Source organism: Vicia villosa, linkage group LG3 (genome assembly GCF_029867415.1).
Source record: "Vicia villosa cultivar HV-30 ecotype Madison, WI linkage group LG3, Vvil1.0, whole genome shotgun sequence".
Taxonomy (NCBI): domain Eukaryota; kingdom Viridiplantae; phylum Streptophyta; class Magnoliopsida; order Fabales; family Fabaceae; genus Vicia; species Vicia villosa.
Window position 1 is genome coordinate 71,992,176 of NC_081182.1, and position 20,203 is coordinate 72,012,378.

Genomic DNA, 20,203 nt, shown 5'->3' on the forward strand with positions numbered 1-20,203 from the left:
TGCCAAAAGCGTTTACTGCTCCATCAAAAATTAGGCCCCATCTTGATTCAGGATCAGGACCTTCTTCAGGTAACGGTTCGTCACAATCTTTCATCTTCAAGTATAAGACATCTTCATCAGGAAAGTCAAACTTGAGAGATTGATATTCATTAATTGGCTGATGTGCCAAGTGATCGGCGAGAATGCTTCCTTTGACCGCCTTTTGAGCACGGTATTCAATGTCATACTCAGATAACAGCATTTGCCATCGGGCAATCCTTCCTGTTAATGTAGGCTTCTCAAAGACATACTTGATCGGATCCATTTTGGAGATTAACCAAGTAGTATTGTTGATCATGTATTGGCGGAGACATTTTGAAGCCCAAGCCAAAGCACAACATGTTTTTTCGAGCATGGAGTAACGAGACTCACAATCTGTGAATTTCTTACTCAAATAATAGATGGCATGCTCCTTCTTACCGGTTTCATCTTGCTGTCCAAGCATACAACCCATGGATTCTTCCAACACGGTAAGGTACATAATTAGTGGTCTTCCTTCAACCGGAGGAATCAATATTGGTGGTTCTAACAGGTATTCCTTGATACTGTCGAACGCTTTCTGGCAATCTTCAGTCCATACAACCCCTTGATCTTTGCGGAGAAGCTTGAAAATCGGCCCACAAGTAGCAGTCATTTGAGAGATAAATCTGGAGATATAGTTCAATCGTCCGAGAAATCCTCTTACTTGATTTTCAGTCTTTGGTGCAGGCATTTCTTGAATAGCTCTGACTTTGTCGGGATCTACTTCAATACCTCTTTGGCTGACAATGAAACCCAAGAGTTTTCCAGACCTAACCCCAAAAGTACATTTGTTAGGATTCAAGCGAAGCTGGTATTTCCTTAGTCGTTGAAACAACTTCAAAAGGTATTCAATATGTTCTTCTTCTGTGCTGGACTTGGCTATCATGTCGTCCACATAAACTTCATTTTCTTTATGCATCATGTCATGAAAGAGAGTAGTCATTGCCCTTTGGTAAGTTGCGCCTGCATTCTTCAATCCAAACGGCATCACTTTGTAGCAAAAGGTACCCCATGGGGTGATGAAAGATGTCTTCTCCATGTCTTCAGGAGCCATCTTGATCTGATTATAACCAGAGAACCCGTCCATGAAGGAAAAGACGTTGAACTTAGCGGTGTTATCAACCAACATGTCGATATGCGGTAATGGAAAGTCATCTTTTGGACTGGCCTTGTTCAAGTCACGGTAGTCAATACACATTCTGACTTTGCCATCTTTCTTCGGAACTGGCACTATGTTGGCCAACCATTGAGGATACTCGGAGGTGACAAGAAAACCTGCGTCGAGTTGCTTTTGAACTTCCACTTTGATCTTGTTAGCCATATCAGGGTGAGTCCTTCGCAATTTCTGCTTAACTGGCGGACATTCTGGCTTCAATGGCAAGTAATGCTGAACAATATTGGTATCCAACCCAGGCATGTCTTGGTAGGACCAGGCAAACACGTCAACATATTCTTTGAGAAGGTCTGTCAGCTTACTCTTGACATCACTATCAAGCAGTGATCCAATGGTCACTTCTTTTTTGTCTTCTTCAGAACCCAAGTTGATCTTTTCTAAAGGCTCTTTGTGAGGCAGAATGGTTCTTTCCTCGTGCTTAAGTAATCGAGAGATCTCGTCCGGGATCTCCTCTTCTTCCTCTTCTTCGGCTTCGAACACAGGAAACTCAAAGTTGGGAGAGGGCATAGGGTTATTGCATTCAATGGGTTTATCAATAGTAAATCTGCACATATGAGTTATATTTATTTCAGAAAATTTATGAATGCAAGAGTGTATGCAGATTTTTTTTTTTTGAAAAGTTTTTTTTTTTTTTGGTTTTTTAGGATTACCATTTCCAGAAAAAAGGCAAAAATAAAACATATAATGTAGGAAATTCAAAATGACGCTTTATTTATGATTCATTTTTGAAACAAAGCCCTAAACACAAACTCATTTGTCTTGGGCAGGACAAAGAGGGAAACTTTTAAAACAAAGCCCTATACACAAAGTTATTTGGGCGGAACATTTGAAAGCAAAGCCCTATAAAACATCTCTCTGCTTTGGGCAAGGCAGGAGGTCAAAATAACAGCGAGGTGATTACTTTGAGCGGCGAACAACATTCGGAACGTCGACAGCTTTCCAGTAGCAACGAACTCCTCTGTGTATTATGTATTCAGGAAAATTCTCCTCAGAATTATCTTCAGTATTGACATTGTCCGCTGGTCGAGCAGGATTTGAAGGTCCTGGTTTGTCAACCTTGTTCTTTGTAGAGTTGAAACGGTCTTCTTCTACTTCTCGAAGAGCATAAGATGAGTCACAATCTTCAGAATTTTCAGGATGTATTTCCCAGTCTTCAGGATGAAGAGATTCATTGTCAGCGACACTTTCCGAGTGAGTTGCGGGACCATCTTCCCCTTCATCTTCAAAAATGGCATTTATGTGATAATAACCATCTTCAGGGTTATCTATCTTGGTAGATGCATTGAAGCTGAAACCTTCAGTAATTTCAGGCTGCTGAGAAAATTGACAGGGCTGATAAGCCTCTTCTGGTTGACTATTATATTCAAAGGAATCTCCCCATCCAGTTGGTTGGATATCTTCAATCGCAATCTTTGAACTTTCAGGTGCAGTATATTTCACCATATAATCAAATTTTCCACTAGGTTGTCCCAAGGTGTCCCAGACCTCTGCAGGAATAGGCTCAGTTTCTTTGCCTTTGGATTTTTCTGAAGGAGGATATGGTTCTTCCTGAGATATGTATCCTGAGCCATTAAGATAACATTTCCATTCTTCTTCAGTATCGGAGAGACCTTCTTCAATACATTCTTCGATAAGGACATTAACCTCTTGAGGAATTGGGTTAAGGAATCCTCCACTAATGAATGTTTCTTTGATCGGACGAAGGGTTTCATCCTTCTTGGTGCAGTTTGATAATGTTGTGAACATCCGAGACCTGCTCTAGTTTCATTCTTGGTCGGGATCACAACTTGCCCCCAGCCAGTGGTAGTTCCATCTTTCACTACTTTTACTACCTCTTTGTAAGAAGAGATTGACGCTTTCTTTTTGGAAGATTCGTCTTCTAAAGAGAGACCTTGGAACTGAGTTCCTTCCTCATTATCAGCACTTATGAAAGAGAAATTGGATAAATGGCTCACCATCAAGGCTTGTTCTCCGCTTATTGTTACCAATTTTCCATTTGTTACAAATTTTAACTTTTGATGGAGCGTAGAAGTCACTGCCCCTGCTTCATGGATCCATGGTCGTCCTAACAGACAGCTATAAGCAGCTTGAATGTCCATGACCTAGAAGGTGATTTGAAATGTATGTGGGCCAATTGTCATGGGAAGGTTGACTTCGCCGATAACAGATTTTCGCGATCCATCAAATGCTTTGACTACTACACCACTGAACTTCATAGGCATTCCTTGGTAAGACAAGCGAGCAAGAGTCGTCTTTGGCATCACATTCAAGGAAGATCCGGTGTCTACCAACACATTGGACAAAGAGTCTGACTGACAGTTCATAGAAATGTGCAGAGCAAGGTTGTGATTTCTGCCCTCCTCGGGGAGTTCTTCATCACAGAAGCTTAAATTGTTGCAAGCAGTTATGTTGGCTATTATCCCATCAAAATGGTCAACAGTCACATCATGATCTACAAAAGCTTGATCCAAGACTCTCATCAGGGCTTCCCTGTGTGCTTCAGAGTTAAAAGCAATGAAAGTATTGAGATTTTTGAAGGAGTCTGCATAAGCTGATCCACAATCTTGTATTCACTTCTTTTGGTAAGCTTCAAAATTTCGTCAAAGTCAGGATTGACATTGGTTCCACTGGATTGACCAACATCAGTGTTTGTATTACTGACAGGAGTTTCCACAGGATTCCCTACTGGTGTATTGATAGGATTTCGTCCGGTAGCAGGAGCAACAGGCTGCTTTGGAGGTAGTGGAGTATACACACGTCCACTTCTTGTTACGCGACTCACATCAGCAATATTTACGATAGATGAAAGAGTAGGTAAAGGAACTTCTTGTCCATTCTTTATCATTGTAGCATTGTAGTTGTATGGAACTGCCTTGTCAGAGTCATAAGGAACAGGTCCAGGTAGATAAATGATCAAAGGAGCAATAGGAACCTTTGGCTTGTTGTAGGTAACTTTTATGCGCTCGGGCATGTTGAAATGAGGAACGATGACGTTAACTGTAGGCATTTCCGAGTTGATATCTGAGACTAAAAGCTCATGCGGATAACATCCTATCATGTTAACTTCATTTTCATTCCTATTTCTGTAGATCTGAATAGTACCATTATCCAACAGAACTTGGAGATCTCTTCTCACAATCGAACATCCGTGAGGATCTACACAACATATGCTACAGGAACCATAGTGATGCTGGCGAAAACTCTGCCCTCGACAGAGAGTGGCGTGCATTTGTACCAAATCTGCTCTTGAGAAATTGATATTATAGACTCGGTATGGGCCAGGACATCCATACACCATGTTTACAACATGCCTTGCATGATTGGGCAGCGGATTTTCTTGCACATTAGGATTCAAATTTCTGAAAGAGAGAAGATTAGATCTAACCAACCTCTGAACTTCATGTTTCAAAGCTATGCAATGCTCAAGATCATGGCCAGGTGCTCCTTGATGATAAGGGCATGAGACCTCAGCTTTGTACCACCATGGGAGCTTCTCCGGTACGGGTGGTGGTGCTTTTGTTTGAACAAGACCTCTTTCAATCAAAGCAGGGTACAATTCTGTGTAGGTCATTGGAATCGGATCAAACTGTGGAGCTCTTTGTACACGATTCTGATTGTTGTTAAACTGTTGAGCCTGTTGTCGAGGCTGTTGTTGTTGAAACAACGGGGTAAATCCCGGATTAGGTGCTGTATTAACGACTGGCGCGATAGCAACAATCTGTTGTTGACGATTGACGTTTCCTCTTGGCTTTCCTTGGGACACCATGTCAACACTTTGTTCTTTCTTCTTTTGGAAACCACTTCTGAACTTTTTGGTTCCGCTTGAAGATCCACCTTCTTTAGTCAAACGTCCGGTTCGGACTCTTTCTTCTAGACGCATCCCCATGTTTACCATTTCGGTGAAATCACTTGGAGCACTAGCAATCATGCGTTCATAATAAAACGGACTGAGAGTATTCAAGAAGATCTTTGTCATCTCTTTCTCTTTTAACGGTGGATTAATCTGAGCAGCAGTTTCTCTCCATCGTTGGGCATATTCTTTGAAAGCTTCATGATCTTTCCGAGCCATGGATCGAAGCTGATCTCTGTCTGGAGCCATATCCGAGTTGTATTTGTATTGTCGGACAAAGGCCTCACCTAGGTCGTTGAAAGTTCGAATATTGGTGCTATCCAAACCTGTGTACCACTTCAGTGCGGCACTAGTCAAACTGTCTTGAAAGTAATGGATAAGCAACTGATGATTATCTGCATAAGTAGACATTTTTCTGGCATACATCACAAGATGACTTTGTGGACAAGAACTTCCTTTGTACTTCTCAAAGTCTGGGACCTTGAACTTAGCTGGTATTTGTACACTGGTAACCAAACATAGCTCCTGGGCATTCTTTCCAAACAAATCTTTTCCCCGAATAGCTTTGACTTCTAGCTGAATCTTGTTGAATTGTTCTTGGAGATCTCCTACAAGGCTTCGCTGATTTGTGCTATCACCCTGATCATGATAAATCTCATTGTCTCCGTAAGGAACAGTGTGAACCATAGGAGTCGGAACCGTCATAGTGGGTTGAGAAAGTGCCATAGTGACTTGAGAAAAAGTTACCCCCTGATTTGGAGTAAACTGTGAACTTTGTGCAGCAGGCGCTTCAGTTGTGGATGTTTGAACCCCAGAAACATTATGGCGGAAACCTGTACCGAAGCTGAAAGGCGTGTCCCAACCTTCTGGCATGGAGAAAGATGGAATGCTGAATGCAACTGTAGAAACTGGAGTAGTGACTTCAGATGTTACTGCTGCTTGACTATTAGGTGGCGGCGGCTGATTCTGTGCGGTCATTAAGGAGTCAACCAGAGTAGTGAGACTTTCCAACTTTTCCTGAAGGGTGGTCACTGTACCACGAAGCTCAATATTCTCTTGTTCAGAGTGTTCCATTACTCTTCTTCTGTTTGAACGAGTATTGTATCTGTGATCTGATTGCGAGCGCGGTTGAGAAACTTTGAGACGCGACAGCTTGACGATCTATTGGAGAAAGATCCAAAAGATAAGACTCTAGACAACAGACTCGATATGCAGAATGATGTATGCAAAAATAAATTTATGATTTTTCCAAACATTTTGAAGATTATTTCCTTGCAAATATTTGAACACAAACTATTCTTTTATTGAATAAATGGGAAATGTTACAACATTGGAGCGTAGCTCCTTACAAAAGCAAATGATAAATAAAAGGCTAAACAATCCTAAGCATCTTCATCAGACGAAGAACCAAATGCATTGTGCAGCTTGAGTTTCATGATTTCTTTCCCATAGCGAGCTTTCAATTCGGCCTTTTCGGTCCTCAGTTTGTCAACAACATTCTTCCAATCATCAGGAGTCGGAGCGTTGCTTGTTGAGCCTTCAAGTTTTTTCTTGCTTTCTTTGATGTACCTCTTGATTGCAGCGTCTTTTTGGCGGATCTTCTCATCTTTACTCATGAGCCAACCATCTTGACAATAAAGAGTTTCTTCGTGATCTTTCACTCGTTTTTTCAACCTTCTGTTTTCCACATCGGTCTTACGAAACTTTTCTTCCCAAGCATCTTTCTCTATCCTCATCTTGGCTAAAGTGTCTTGGTATTCCTCCATAGTGGGAATGTTGGGTCGTTGAGACACTGCAGGAAACATGGGTTTTTCATAATCATAAGGCATTTGAAACTCCTTTGCTCTTTTCTTTACCCAGCAGGTGTAGGTGTCCACGGCAATGCAATTTCTCGCCTTACCTTTTTCTTTCCATCGGACGTCGTACCAAGCTCTCACCATTCTTGTTTTCAACCTTTGAGGATCATCCCCTTCTTTGTAAAAGTAGCCTTCCACTGCGAGACCAATGGGTTTAGCTGAATTTGCATACCCGAGTTGTCGTCGGGCTAAGATCGGATTGTAGTTAATTCCTCCTTGTGTACCAATGAGGGGTACGTTGGCGAATTCTCCGCAACTTTCAATGGTTTCTGTACCACAGTGAGCCAAGGTATACCAACGAATATCATGATTAGTAAGAGACATAAGTCTTCGAGGCCAACGCAAGCCTTCTCGGTTTTCCGTGAAGATAGGAGACTCAGGTAAGTGTGAAACAATCCATTTGAACAACAGAGGTGCACAACATACAATGATTCCACCGCCTTGGCGATTCCTATGATGGACAGAGAAATACATGTCACCAAGCAAAGTCGGAACATGATTCCCAATCAGAAAGATCTTTATGGCATTGATATCAACAAAGTCGTTGACGTTGGGAAACAGAACCAACCCATAGATGAGCAAGGCTAGTATAGCTTCAAAAGCTATCATGCTACCAGTTTCGATGAAATCAAAGGCTTTCTTTACCAGGAAGTGTGAAGTTAAACCTGGGAGGTTTCCTTTGGTAGTCCAATTACTCTCTACTTCAGATTTCTTCAAGTGGATACTTGCTGCAATGACGTGTGACTTAGGAATGGCTTCCAAACCATTGAAGGGTATTTTGTCAGACACAGGAATACCCAAAAGATTGGCATATTCTTCCAAGGTCGGTACCAACTGGTAGTCTGGAAAGGTAAAACAACGGTAGACGGGATCATAGAACTGAACCAGAGTTTTGAGAAGTCCTTCATCAACATGAGTATTCAGGATAGGCAAAAGCTTTCCATAACTTTTCCTAAAATCCGAAGGATCTTGTACAAAAGATGCTAACTCTATCAGTTTTTCCACATCAGGCGCTTTGAAACCATATTTCTTGGTATGCCTTTTTACCCCTTCCATAACTTAATCCTATAATGTTTGCAAAGAAAATTCTCTAAATTTTTTTGGAAAAATCATGTTTTTATTGAAAAAAGATGGGTTTTTTTTTTTAATGAATGTATGAATGCGTGGATGCATGAATGCCACATATTCAAACATGGTAACACAAACATGGTACACAAACATGGTAACACAAACATGGTACACAAACATGGTAACACAAACATGGTACACATAGGTTCAAAGGTCCAGCGTCACGAGCATGAGGTCAGAGAACCAAAAATGGGATAGTTCTAGTTAATCACCTGCACAACATGTTCTACTGATACGTCAGAGTCTACATTTTTCTTTCGGATATTACCGGCCTTCCACAATTAAACTCACGAGCCAGCAATATTCTCAAGAAAAACTCGTCTGAGTGTGGTTCTCCGCATGACAACTATCCAAGTCTTCACCTGGATCGTTTCTGCACCACGTCCTAATAAGGCCATGATGGGTTGGGGTTCTACGGCCAACTCAGCTTCTACAGTTCAATGCAGCAATAATGTTTTCGCTACGAAACATGCTAAACATATATTACCAACAAGGAACCTCCACTGAGCGGAAGGATTCTCACGTACGCCTGTACATGACTATACCCTCCACCTAATTCTTATGTGTACTTAATCCGGGTTAGGATTTGTCCATAATGTATCACTTGTAACAGAACCACACAAGTAACAGAACCAAAGAATCACACATGTAACAAGAATTAAAAAACAATAATTAGAAATAACCCTTCCTTTGGAAATAATAAAAAGATGGTCCCCAATGAAGTCGCCATTTTTCTGTCGCGGGCGAAAAATCGTTTATCCTTTTTTTCGGGATGAGACACCTGATGCCTTCTTTGGGCTCGAGTGCTCATAAAAATATGATTTTTCTTTTGTTCCGACCAAACTTTTTATTATTTCCAAAGGAGGAAAAGGAAAAAAGCTGCAATAACCTAAAAAGTGGGGGAGAGATCTTGGGTAAGAGGGTTGGTTATACGAAGGGAAGGTATTAGCACCCAACGTATCTATAGTACTCTATAGGATTCTTTATTGTTTTTCATTCTATGTTATGGTGGAGGTTCTGTTGTGAAATAGGTGGGACCTAAGGTGTTTGTTTGATTATGCTCGCAAAGATCATCACGATCCTCTGCATACATATCCCTTAGTGGGAATCAGAGCATCTGTAGCTCGGGGTCTACGGGTGCTAAGGTTTGAGTGGTTTGAGGGAGAATTTTTGCTCGCCAAGGAATAAGACCTTGTGCCTACGTATTCTCAAAGGGATGTTGAGAAAGTCAGAGCAATCGTAGTTCCCACTTATGCTAGTGGAAGCAAAGGATAAGAGACAAATGTCATCTAAATGTTCGATGTATCTAATCTATATCATCACATACATCTGTTTGTTTTTGTTTGAAAATCTTTTCATTATAAGCCCTGGGCCATGCCGCTTATGGTGCTTAGAATGATAAAGATGCTTTTTAGCCAGCCTTGTGGAAAAAACTTTCAATGAAGTCAACCTTGTGACAAAAAGTTTTGATTAATCATCCAGCCTTGTGGCAAAAGTTTCAATGAAGTCAGCCTTGTGACAAAAACTTTGATTAATCAGCCAGTACGGTGGCAAAAAAGTTTGATTGATTAGCCAGCCTTGTGGCAAAAAAGTTTGATTGATTGATTGATTGATTGTTTGTGATGATATATAAGAGATACTCCTATCATAGAGATGATAAATGTCTAATCTCCTAGGGTATTTGATTTGGATATTGGGGATGCTTATAAGAAGCCCGTGGGTCCTTGTACGAAGCCCAAGAGGAGGCTATTCGAGGGTCCTTGCATTGTAAGCCCAAGAGGAGGCTATGGGAGGGACAATCCAGGGTCCTTGCATTGTAAGCCCAAGAGGAGGCTATGGGAGGGTCACTCGTTTGTACAAAGCCCAAGGGGAGGCATGGTATAGTTGGTTTGAGCTCTTAGAGCGATTTCACCGAGAAACCATACTCTATGTCCTAACCTAAACTAGTGGAGATTCTTTGCACGAAGCCCAATAGGAGGCTATGGGGAACCTAGTGTTGTACTAAGTTGAACAAGCACACATATCACACATATGAACAAACATGAACAAGTATGAACAAACATGAACAGGTATGAACAATTATATATATGACAAAGTGTGTGTATACAATGGAGTTTATGAAGGAAATATACCTGTAAGCACGATCCATTTGTATACACGGGGCTCGGGACTTATACTCGGGGAGAGACCCACTGAGTTTATTCAAAGCTATGTAAACAGGTATTCACAAAAGGGCTTGGGACTTATACCTACATGGAGGCCCATGGTATTTTTGGGAAGATTTAAAGAAAACCTTCATTTTTTGATTTGTTGTTCGAAGTTTAAAAAAACAGATTGAACGAGATATATACAGAAAGGTGTGTGTACAATGAAATACCTAATTTCATATACAGGAATGGGACTTATACCTATGTGGAGGCCCCTGTTTTATTTTATAAAACATGGTTGATTGTTTTATTTACAGACGCGTCGTTTGTTGTTTTGAAAACAGTTGAAAAGTATTGTTTTTGAAAGAAGTTTATTTGTTTTGAAAAAAGGACTGTATAAAAAGAAAAAGGAGTGGGTCTTATACTCTCTAATATTCGAGAGGCCCCACATCGTTTTGAAAATCAATTGATCAATGAAAAGATTTAATCAATAGTTTCTTTCGAAATCAAAAAGAAATGGTTTATCGTTTTGAAAAGAATTGTGATTGCTTGTTTTAAACAGTTTGAATTTGAAAGAAATCAAATTAATTAAGATAAACACAAAGATTACACTTAATTAACACCTAAATGATTAGGGTTTGATCACAAAATATTTACAAGTGATTAAGTTAAAAATCAAATGAAAAATAATATTTTAAAATATTAAAAAAACTTAAAAACAAGTCATTTTAAACCTAATTAAAAATGTATCAAATAAATATTTTTTGATGATTTTTTTTGGTATTCATAAAATACATATATAAAATAAGAAATGTGTAAAAAATGAATAAAAAATGAGTTAATTTGATTGGTTAAATAATTGAGTGAAGTTTGTTAAAAAAAATGAAGAAAAATAGTGTCAAAAAATAAGGTTTGGTCCTGCCAGGGTTTGAACCCACGCACCCACGCTTGCCAACCAAAACACTTGCCAACTGAGCCACGCTTGTGGCTTGTAATACACACGCGTTTGATTAAATATATTTTAAAACAAAAATTTGAATTTCCCAAACCAAAAAACGCGCCAAGAACACAACCCTAACTGATTTTTGGAAATCTCCAAAACTGTGTTGTTTTGATCAAGTAGATAGTCTATCTTGCTCGGTTTTGGACGAGAAACATGATGGTGCCCTCATAATTCATTTATCTTTGCTCTAAGGTGATCAATTTTGTGATGAACACTAAGAACCCTAATTCTGAATTTGAACATGAAATCGTGTAGGATTGATGAATTGTGAAATTGATTGAGGGTTATTGATCAGTGATAGTGCAGAAACAAGATAGCAACTCAATTTTTCATTTATGATGCATGTATGTATGAGTTTGAAGTTGATAGTACTTACCTTCAAAAACGGCCAAACTGGAGATTGAATTCTTCAGTACAGGTGTTACAGATGTTGTTTCTTGATCTGGACAGCTTCAATGGACCTTATGGAAGGTGTCTGGATGCTTGGAGTGGATTGAATTCATCTGGATCATTCCATGGAACCCGATCTGCAGTAGGACCAAGTGTGAATTGAGCTTGATGATTCTGAAGTTTTTGGTTGATAATGAGTGTTTAGATAGTTCATATGTGATATATGGATGGTGTTAGAAGTGATAGTTTGGACAGATATGGCTTGATGTGAGAATTGGCATGTTAAGGTTCACTTTATGCAAACATGGAGGTGAGATGATGATTCTGAGTTTTAGGTGTTTTTGGGGTGTGTGGATGGATCAAACACATCACATATGATGTTTGGAAGTTGTTAGAACCCTCACTTTGCTTAGAAATTGCAAGAGATGGAAATTGCAATTCTCCCTCTTTGAAACTCATGAAACTTGTAACTTAAGAAAGAAGAGAGAAAACCTATGATTATGAGGTTTTGGTGTGATTTTGGAGGTGATTTGAACCTCTATTTATAGGCCAAGCTTTCTGAATACAAAGCCCTTACAAGTTGATTCAAGAATGATGATTTGGCTTAAGAGATAAAATGGAATCTTTCACATTAAATGCAAATGGTTAAAAGTGACTAAACCATGGTTAAATCTCAAGCTTCTTATCCTCTTCTATTCTGATCTCAAACCAGAAAAATATCTTCCAATTATTGCATTGGTGTGTCATCACTTGGATTATAGGTCATGTAGTGTAAGAACTTTGTGAAAATGGCTTGAAATTTCATGCATAATGACCTCTAATGACAAAATTCAAAACCATGGCTACACTCCATATATTTTCATGCTCTTGGACATTTTGGAAAGCTCATGTTATGTACTTCAAAACCCTAGTTGAAAGTTTCTTCAATACCTTTAAGGAAATGGGTGAAAAAGATCCATGAACTTTGAAGAAAATGAGATTTTAAGTGAAATTTTCAAAAGGTACCAACTTTGAAGCTCCATATCTCTTAAATGGTTGATCTTATGGAAAAAAATTATATGTGACAAAGTTGTTCATTGGATCAAAATCTACAACTTTCATGTTGGAAGTTTTTTTCAGTTTGTAGGTGAAATTTTGAGTTATTCCCTTCCAAAGTTTGGAAAAAACCATTGAAAAACACTTAGAAATTTTTCTAAGTATGAAAGTCAAACTTTTGACTTTTTGATTCTTGATTGATTTTCTTGATTTTTCTTGATCAAATGACTTCATATATCATATATTGATGATTTGAAACTTCAAAAGTCATGGTTGACCAAAATTCCCCAAAAGTCAATGGTGATCTTGTACAGTTGACTTTTTCAGACGAATCGCGTTTCTGGAGATTTCAAATGAATCAAGCTATCCTCATCCAATGAGTGGTATGAATGGATCATATTGAGGTATTGGAGGATATTGAATCATATTTTGAGTTGTGACACCATGTCCTGATTAAAAAGGCAGTTGTTCAGTGAATTAGGTCAAAAACCCTAATTGTCGACCAGATGAAATTGATGACTATAAGTCTTGAATTGAGATACAATTTCCATTGTATATTGTCATAGGGATTATTTAAGGATGATTGAAACCGTTGATTGATTTCTTGGGGATTTTTAGGGTTTCCCAAATGTGATCCCTGATTCCAGTCCCTGATAGTTCAAAAACCCTAATCTGATGATTTGAAATTTCACTGTTGATCAATCCTTGTGTAGGAGATGTTTTGAGCCAATAGATTAGGCCAAAATGATGTACTTAGGGTCTTGAGGTCATGTCCCAAGTCATTAGGTCAAATCCTGAGCAAAAGTCAGGAGTATGCTAACTTCAGACAAAACCCTAATCTGGTTGGTTCAGAGCCTTTGAGCTTGTTGAAATGAATCTCTGAGGACCAAATGTTGATTGTTGATGAAGATGATTCATCTGAAATGAAGGGGGAACAAAACCCTAATTGATTGTTGCTTGTACTGATGAGTGATTTCCTGATCAAATCCTGCTGAGTCACAAGTAGCAAACACAAGCTATGCAATTTGTTAGAGATGCAAATGATGCATATGCTATGATATGAGGTGGTATCTTAGGTCAAAAATTGGGGTATGACAATAACCTCATTAACTTGGATGTTGAAGTGATAACCTTGTAATTACACCTCATCCTCAGTCCAACGAAGACTCTTGTCGTTGTACCAAAGAGCTTACACGGTAACCTTCATCAACATAGTATGAATTTCATGTATGATATTAGAATATAATCTATGTCGTAAAATATAGAATTACATGCCCTTAACTGAAAATTAGAAATTTGCATCTCATGAGAAGTGGTCTTGAAATTAACTTTATGCGTTAAATAAATGATTCAAAAAGTTCATTTTATGTATGGATATGTCCTACATGATGTTCAATATTGATTCCAATGGACGTAGAATACTTATTAAATGCTTGAAAAAAACTTGACATAATTATCAAAACATATTTTTTAATAGGGTACTTAGGAAAGTGAGCTCTTATTCGAATAAGTTAAGCTCCCAACCTTGAAAAAGCCTAATTGTGAGTTGATAACAAACAAACACGTGATCATCTAGTTGATGCATCAATTGAAATTATAAAATATCTAAATGATCCACTTGGTGGGTGTATTATCTCGTAAATATCATTATGTATATGTTCTAAAATTTTTAAACATTCACTTCCAATTTGTGTTGGTGATGGTCGAGTTATCATTTTTCCTTATGAACAAGAGATACACTCAAATTTATAAGATTAAAAAATATATTTGATCTTATAGGTAGAAGGCTACTTTTTAGTTTATTAAAGACAAAATTTGGAAGAGAATTAACTAGTGGAAAGGGAGATCCTTATCTAAAGCAGGAAAAGAAGTCATGATAAAATCTGTATTGCAATCTATTCCTTCTTATATCATGAGTATTTTCATTATCCCCGACGGCGTGATTAATGATATTGAGAAAATGTTGAATGCTTTCTGGTGGGGGGAGGTAGTAACAATAAGGGCATCAAGTGGATGGCGTGGGATAGAATAGCTTGCCCTAAGAAGGATGGTGGATTGGGCTTTCGTGATCTTCGAGCTTTTAATATGTCTATGGTAGCAAAGCAGGAATGGAAATTGTTAACTTGTCCTCGGGCTCTTGTTTCGAAAATCTATAAAGCTGGGTATTTTCCAAAAACTTCCTTTTTTGAAGCGTCTATTGGTAACAATCCTAGTTTTGTTTGGAGAAGCATCTGGCAAGATAGAAACGTGTTAACCCTTGGATGCAGGTGGGGGATTGGAGATGGAAGTACGATACGGTGATGGGTGAACCGTGGCTTCGAGGAAAAGTGGAGGGTTGTATAAAAGGGCCTCAAAAGCAAGGTGTGTATGCGCTTAAACTTAATCACTTGATGGTTCCTCACTTGAAACAATGGGATGTTCATTTGATTCGTATTTTGTTTGATCACACAGATTCTGAGGATATCATTCGAGTCCCGTTGTTGGATGGAGTGAGAAAGGATCGTTGGATTTGGAAGGAAGAACAAAATGGTGTTTATAGCGTTCGATCGGGTTACAGATTATGGAGAAACAATCAAGAGAAGTTTGTGAATAGAAGGGTGATTGGGAATTGGGGGAATCTTTGGAGTATCAAAGCTCAGCCTAGAATCAAACATCTTTTATGGAGAATCTGCAGGGATTACTTACCGATCCGTTCTCGGCTCCACCATCATCATGTTCAATGTCCACTTGAATGTCAACTGTGCAATAACGAGATGGAAGATGAATGACATATTTTCTTTGGTTGTGGGGTTACTAATAGTTGTTGGAATATAGCAGGTTTGAATGATATTGTCTTACCCCGCCTCACTTCGTTCCATGATGTTAAATCTATTATTCTTGATATTTGTACTAATGAGGATAGTCGAACGGCAGGGCGTTTTTCTACTATGCTTGATGTAATTTGGAATAATAGAAACAAGGCTATTTGGAACAATGAAACTGACGCGACATCTACGCTTGGTACACAAGCGTTTTATAGGTGGCAAGATTGGTACTTAGCGCAAGATTGGAAGGAAAGTGGAAATTCTGATCATCGTCCATCGGTTTGGGAGCCGCCAGACACCGGGTGGTTAAAGTGTAATGTAGACGCGGGCTTCAGCAATAACCGTGGTACTACTAACAGGGGATGGTGTGTGAGAGATAACCGTGGTAGTTTTATCTTAGGAGGCATAGCTTGGGATTTGGATCTTCTTTCCGTTGTCGAAGCAGAGGCTTTGGCCTTGAAGGAGGCAATCCAAGGAGCTATAACAAATCATTTGGATAAAGTTATATTTGAAAGTGATGCTCTAAAGGTGGTTCAAGCGATTCATTCTAACCATTGTGGAAATTCTGAATTTAGTGTGATCATCTTATCTACCCAAAGCTTGTTACAAATTTATTCCAACTTTGAGGTTAAGTTTGTTAAGCGCCAAGCAAATATGGTTGCTCACTCGTTAGCGAATGTGGCCATTTCTTGGTCTAGGCGTAGTTCTTTTAATGTACCTCCTCCTTGTATTGAGCATATTTTGATTAATGAAATGTGTTAAGTTTGTTTTGATAAAAAAATATTGGATCTTAAATTAATGATCACATGAACTTTCAATTATTCTCCGCATTATTTTAAACTCGTAATAACTCAACTAATCATGTCAAACAGCAAATTTATTATGATTTGTAAATTTCTAGTCTACGATTACACATGTTTCAATCTATTATAATATATAAAAAGTAAAGTACCTGATAATTACATTTTAAGCCTTCTGATTAAATAACTAAAACCGTTCAAATTTCATGGGTAAATTTGTCCTTTTGATAAATAAAGCCACCATATTCATTTGACATTAAATGCTATCTATTGTGTCACTTTTTGATTGGTTGATTTCATTTTTATTTATTTGGTTTTTCCTTTTTTTAATCTATTTTATATAAGATTATTTTATATTATAGGTGAAATAATGTCAAAAGTTGCATTGAGAATATAATTGGGTTTAAATATCTAAGCAACTTAATGATGCATTGAGGACTGAAAGGTCTCATTGAGCTGAAAAGTTACACGGGTAATTGAACTATTCAACAATTTTAAGAAGCAAAATTTTACTAACCACAAAGCACCAGAACTATTCTCTCTCTTTGTGATCCTCCCCTTTTCTTTCTGAACCCTTTTATTAACCACAAATTTGTTTTAAGCTTTGAAGCTCTGAATCCATAACCCATGGCTAATCGAGAAAGGTGAAGGATGGGACACAAACCCTAACACAAAAACACGAAACCGCAATGATTCCATCACCAACTTCGAAAGCGAAGCTGTTGCAAGGTACTACACCATATTTCACTCTACTTCTCTTCTTTACCATAGTCACCGATTCCTTTTCTCTTTCCATCCCAAACCATCACTCTTAGATTCACACTCACACTCTTATTCTCAATTACAAACACAACAACAACCTTTCTCTTTTGCAAAATCAGTATTTCTTTGACACCTCTGTTGCAAACCACCACCGTCGGAGCCGCCGCTGTAAAAAATAACACCTATGCCTCCGTCGCCAACATATCCGCGTCAACTCCGCTGACCATATGCATCAAGGCCCCTCCAATAAAATGCAAGGTTTGTGTTGTGAAAGCTACAACCAGATCTGAAACCACAGAGTATAAGTTTGCCATTTTTTATCGTTTCTACACATAAGTATAAGTTTTCCGTTTCAGCACATGAGTATAAGTTTGCCATTTTTTTTATCATTTATACACATGAGTAGAAGTTTTCAATTTAAATGTGAATCTAATATCTATCTTGATTTGTATGAGTTTTATGATTTTCTTTACAAGTTTCTCTTTTGGAGGCTCACACAAAGATATTTGTTTATGCAGTTGGAAAGGGCTTATTATGATGGACTGCTCAATCGCCTCCGTAAACACGCATTAACACCGCGTAACTCTAACCAAACTATTAGAAAATTTATAGGCTGAAAAGTTTTTGTCAGGTTCTATTTAGCTGCATAATTCTAACTTGGATTATTGCATGGTACATGTTTGTATTTTTGCTTCAACGAGTCTCTTGCAGGAAAATTATACCCTGTCCATCTACTAATCCGGGTTGCATATCTATAAATCCAAAGTCATTGTCTCCATACAAATCCTGTGTTTTTGGGACCAATAACAGGTAACCATATTCTTATATTCATTTCATATAAAAAAAAGTTTTGATCTTTACACTTCTCATGTTTTGGTCACACAATTTTTTACCTAAAGTTGTGGTTTTTACTTTCTGAATTATTAATTTGAAGTAGTATTTATTTGATTAATTAGTTGATTTAATATGTTGAGGTTAATTTGTGGTTTGTGATTGTAGTCAATTCTTGCAGGGAGTAGCTGTCTTTGTAATAATCTAATAAAATGAAAGTGATTCAATGGGTAGCAAGAACGAAGTTGGTCAGAAAATGGACAAAGAGTTATACCAATCTACTCGCACCTGGCAGAAAAAGGTATATATATTTGTATTTATTAACTTATCTATGTTTTTGTCTCTAACAGAACTGTAGTTACTGTTAGTAATAAACCATTGTATCACATTTCCATTAGTAATAAAATTTTATGCGACAGTTAGTCTGTTCTTTATGCAGATTGATTTTTATTTCAACTGATGTTTGTTTAATTGATTAAAAATGATGTTTTTATTTGATGGAGATTTGATTGTGTCTCTTGTTGATACATGAAACAATGGCATATTTTACCTGCAAAAAGTTTATTCTTTTGTTATGTTTCAAAAGCTTTTAAAGTTTGTTGATTGAGAGTTAATTTATGGGCTTTTGATTAGTTTGAATGTATGTCTTATACATTTGCTGATGCAGTTTTTCTTCTAAGAAGTGTGATAATGTTTGAGTCAATAGCAAATGTTGGTCTTTTATATTTTCTATTCTTGGTTGGAGTATGGATGGATGCATCTACAATAAGAATGAAAGGTAGAAAGTCACTGTAGCAGTTTATGGTATGGTGTTACCATTCAGAACGAGAGCGCTATTCTCGACCGTTTCTTTTGTGTTAATTCTTGGTGATGTTCTTTAGTCATTGAATGTCGTGTTCTTTCTGGAATCCTTGCAGAGTTAAAAGCGGACAACTCAAAGTTGGGAAGGGTTGCTCTTTCAGCTGCAATCATTAACGATGTTCTATCAGGGATGCTTTTGGCTATACCTATTGCTTTGACAGTATATGGAATAATCTATGTGGCTTCTATAATGGTTGTTTTGTTTTTGTTGCCTTTAATGATTTTGTTGTGCTTTTGTTGTAAGACCTATAATCATGGGGATAATAAGGAAAACACCAAAAGTCAAAAATCGTGATTTCTACTTATGTTTAATACATTGTTCAACTTTTAACTTTGTTTTCATTTTTTATACATGGGACATCTTTTGATTCTATTTTGATTATTTTTAACTTTGTTTTCATTTTTGTATACATGGGACATCTTTTCATTCTATTTTGATTCTTTATACGATTTTTCCTCATTATTTAGAATATTCATGCTGTAATTAATTGAATGAATAAATATTGATCCATTGTAATTGATACACTATTGATTGATATGGCTCATACAAAACTGTTTTCTATTGAAGAGCATTGAGTGAAGAACCAATTAAATGTAAAGTGGCAAACCAAAAAATGGCAGACCAACCAAATAGCACATATAACTTTCTAATAATCAACCTACTTAGTGGTGTTAATATTTAATAATTTGATAATAATCAACATACTTTGCGATAATAATTAATTTGATAAATATTTGATAATAAATAATCGACCTATATAGCTTAGTTTTTTTATATATTTGGCTTAATTTCAATGTTTTTATTGAATCAAAATGTTGAATAAGGAAATCTTCAATTTTTTGTTATTTTTAATTATACATTTTGTTCTTTAATTAAATTAAAAAAATTTAATCTAATAAAAAACTTATACAATTATATTTTGTTATTTTTAATCTCAAATAGGTTTAATAAATTTTATTCTCCAACTATGTTTAATTTCTTAATTAAAATTATATTTTTAAAACTTATACAATTATATTTTTTATATTATAATAATATACTTTAAATGTAGAAACTCTTAAGCATTTGACGGGAGTTGTGATACATTTTAGGTTTAAAAAAATGGACTGATATCTCACATAGGTTTAATAAATTTTTAGAATTAACTCATTTGGATTTAACTGGAATTGGTAAACTCATCTGAATTGACGGGTAGATGTGAACGTATCTATAAGATATCTGCTATTGACGGGTCATTTTAATATTTATCTTTTAACTATTTCTTTTGTTACTGTTTTATAAAATTGAAGCAGGCCACATGTCAAAAAAATGTACTTGCAAAATTTGGAAGTGTAAACAATAATTTAATTTTTCAATTTAAAATATTTTTTCTAAAGTAATTTAAGAGTTGTATTTTTAACTTAATGTAATAATACTTACTAAGGTTAAATATTTAATTTATCATTATATTTAATAAAAGTTATTTTGTAATTATTTAGATCCTTATTTGAGATATAATATA

The 20,203-nt window shown here is 37.0% G+C and overlaps 1 protein-coding gene and 1 long non-coding RNA gene across 2 annotated transcripts; both read left to right on the forward strand.

Moving 5' to 3' along the window:
• The first annotated feature begins 14,656 nt into the window (after nt 1–14,656).
• On the forward strand, nt 14,657–16,209 carry LOC131658309 (uncharacterized). Its single transcript, XM_058927617.1, has 3 exons — nt 14,657–14,930; nt 15,095–15,376; nt 15,461–16,209. Exons 1-3 carry the CDS (start codon nt 14,657–14,659, stop codon nt 16,207–16,209), a joined length of 1,305 nt encoding a protein of 434 aa, XP_058783600.1.
• A 1,216-nt stretch (nt 16,210–17,425) lies between these two features.
• LOC131656083 (uncharacterized) lies at nt 17,426–18,824 on the forward strand. The gene is made up of 3 exons (XR_009299972.1): nt 17,426–17,819; nt 18,009–18,141; nt 18,758–18,824. It is a non-coding gene; the product is annotated as an uncharacterized LOC131656083 (long non-coding RNA).
• Nucleotides 18,825–20,203: the final 1,379 nt, after the last annotated feature.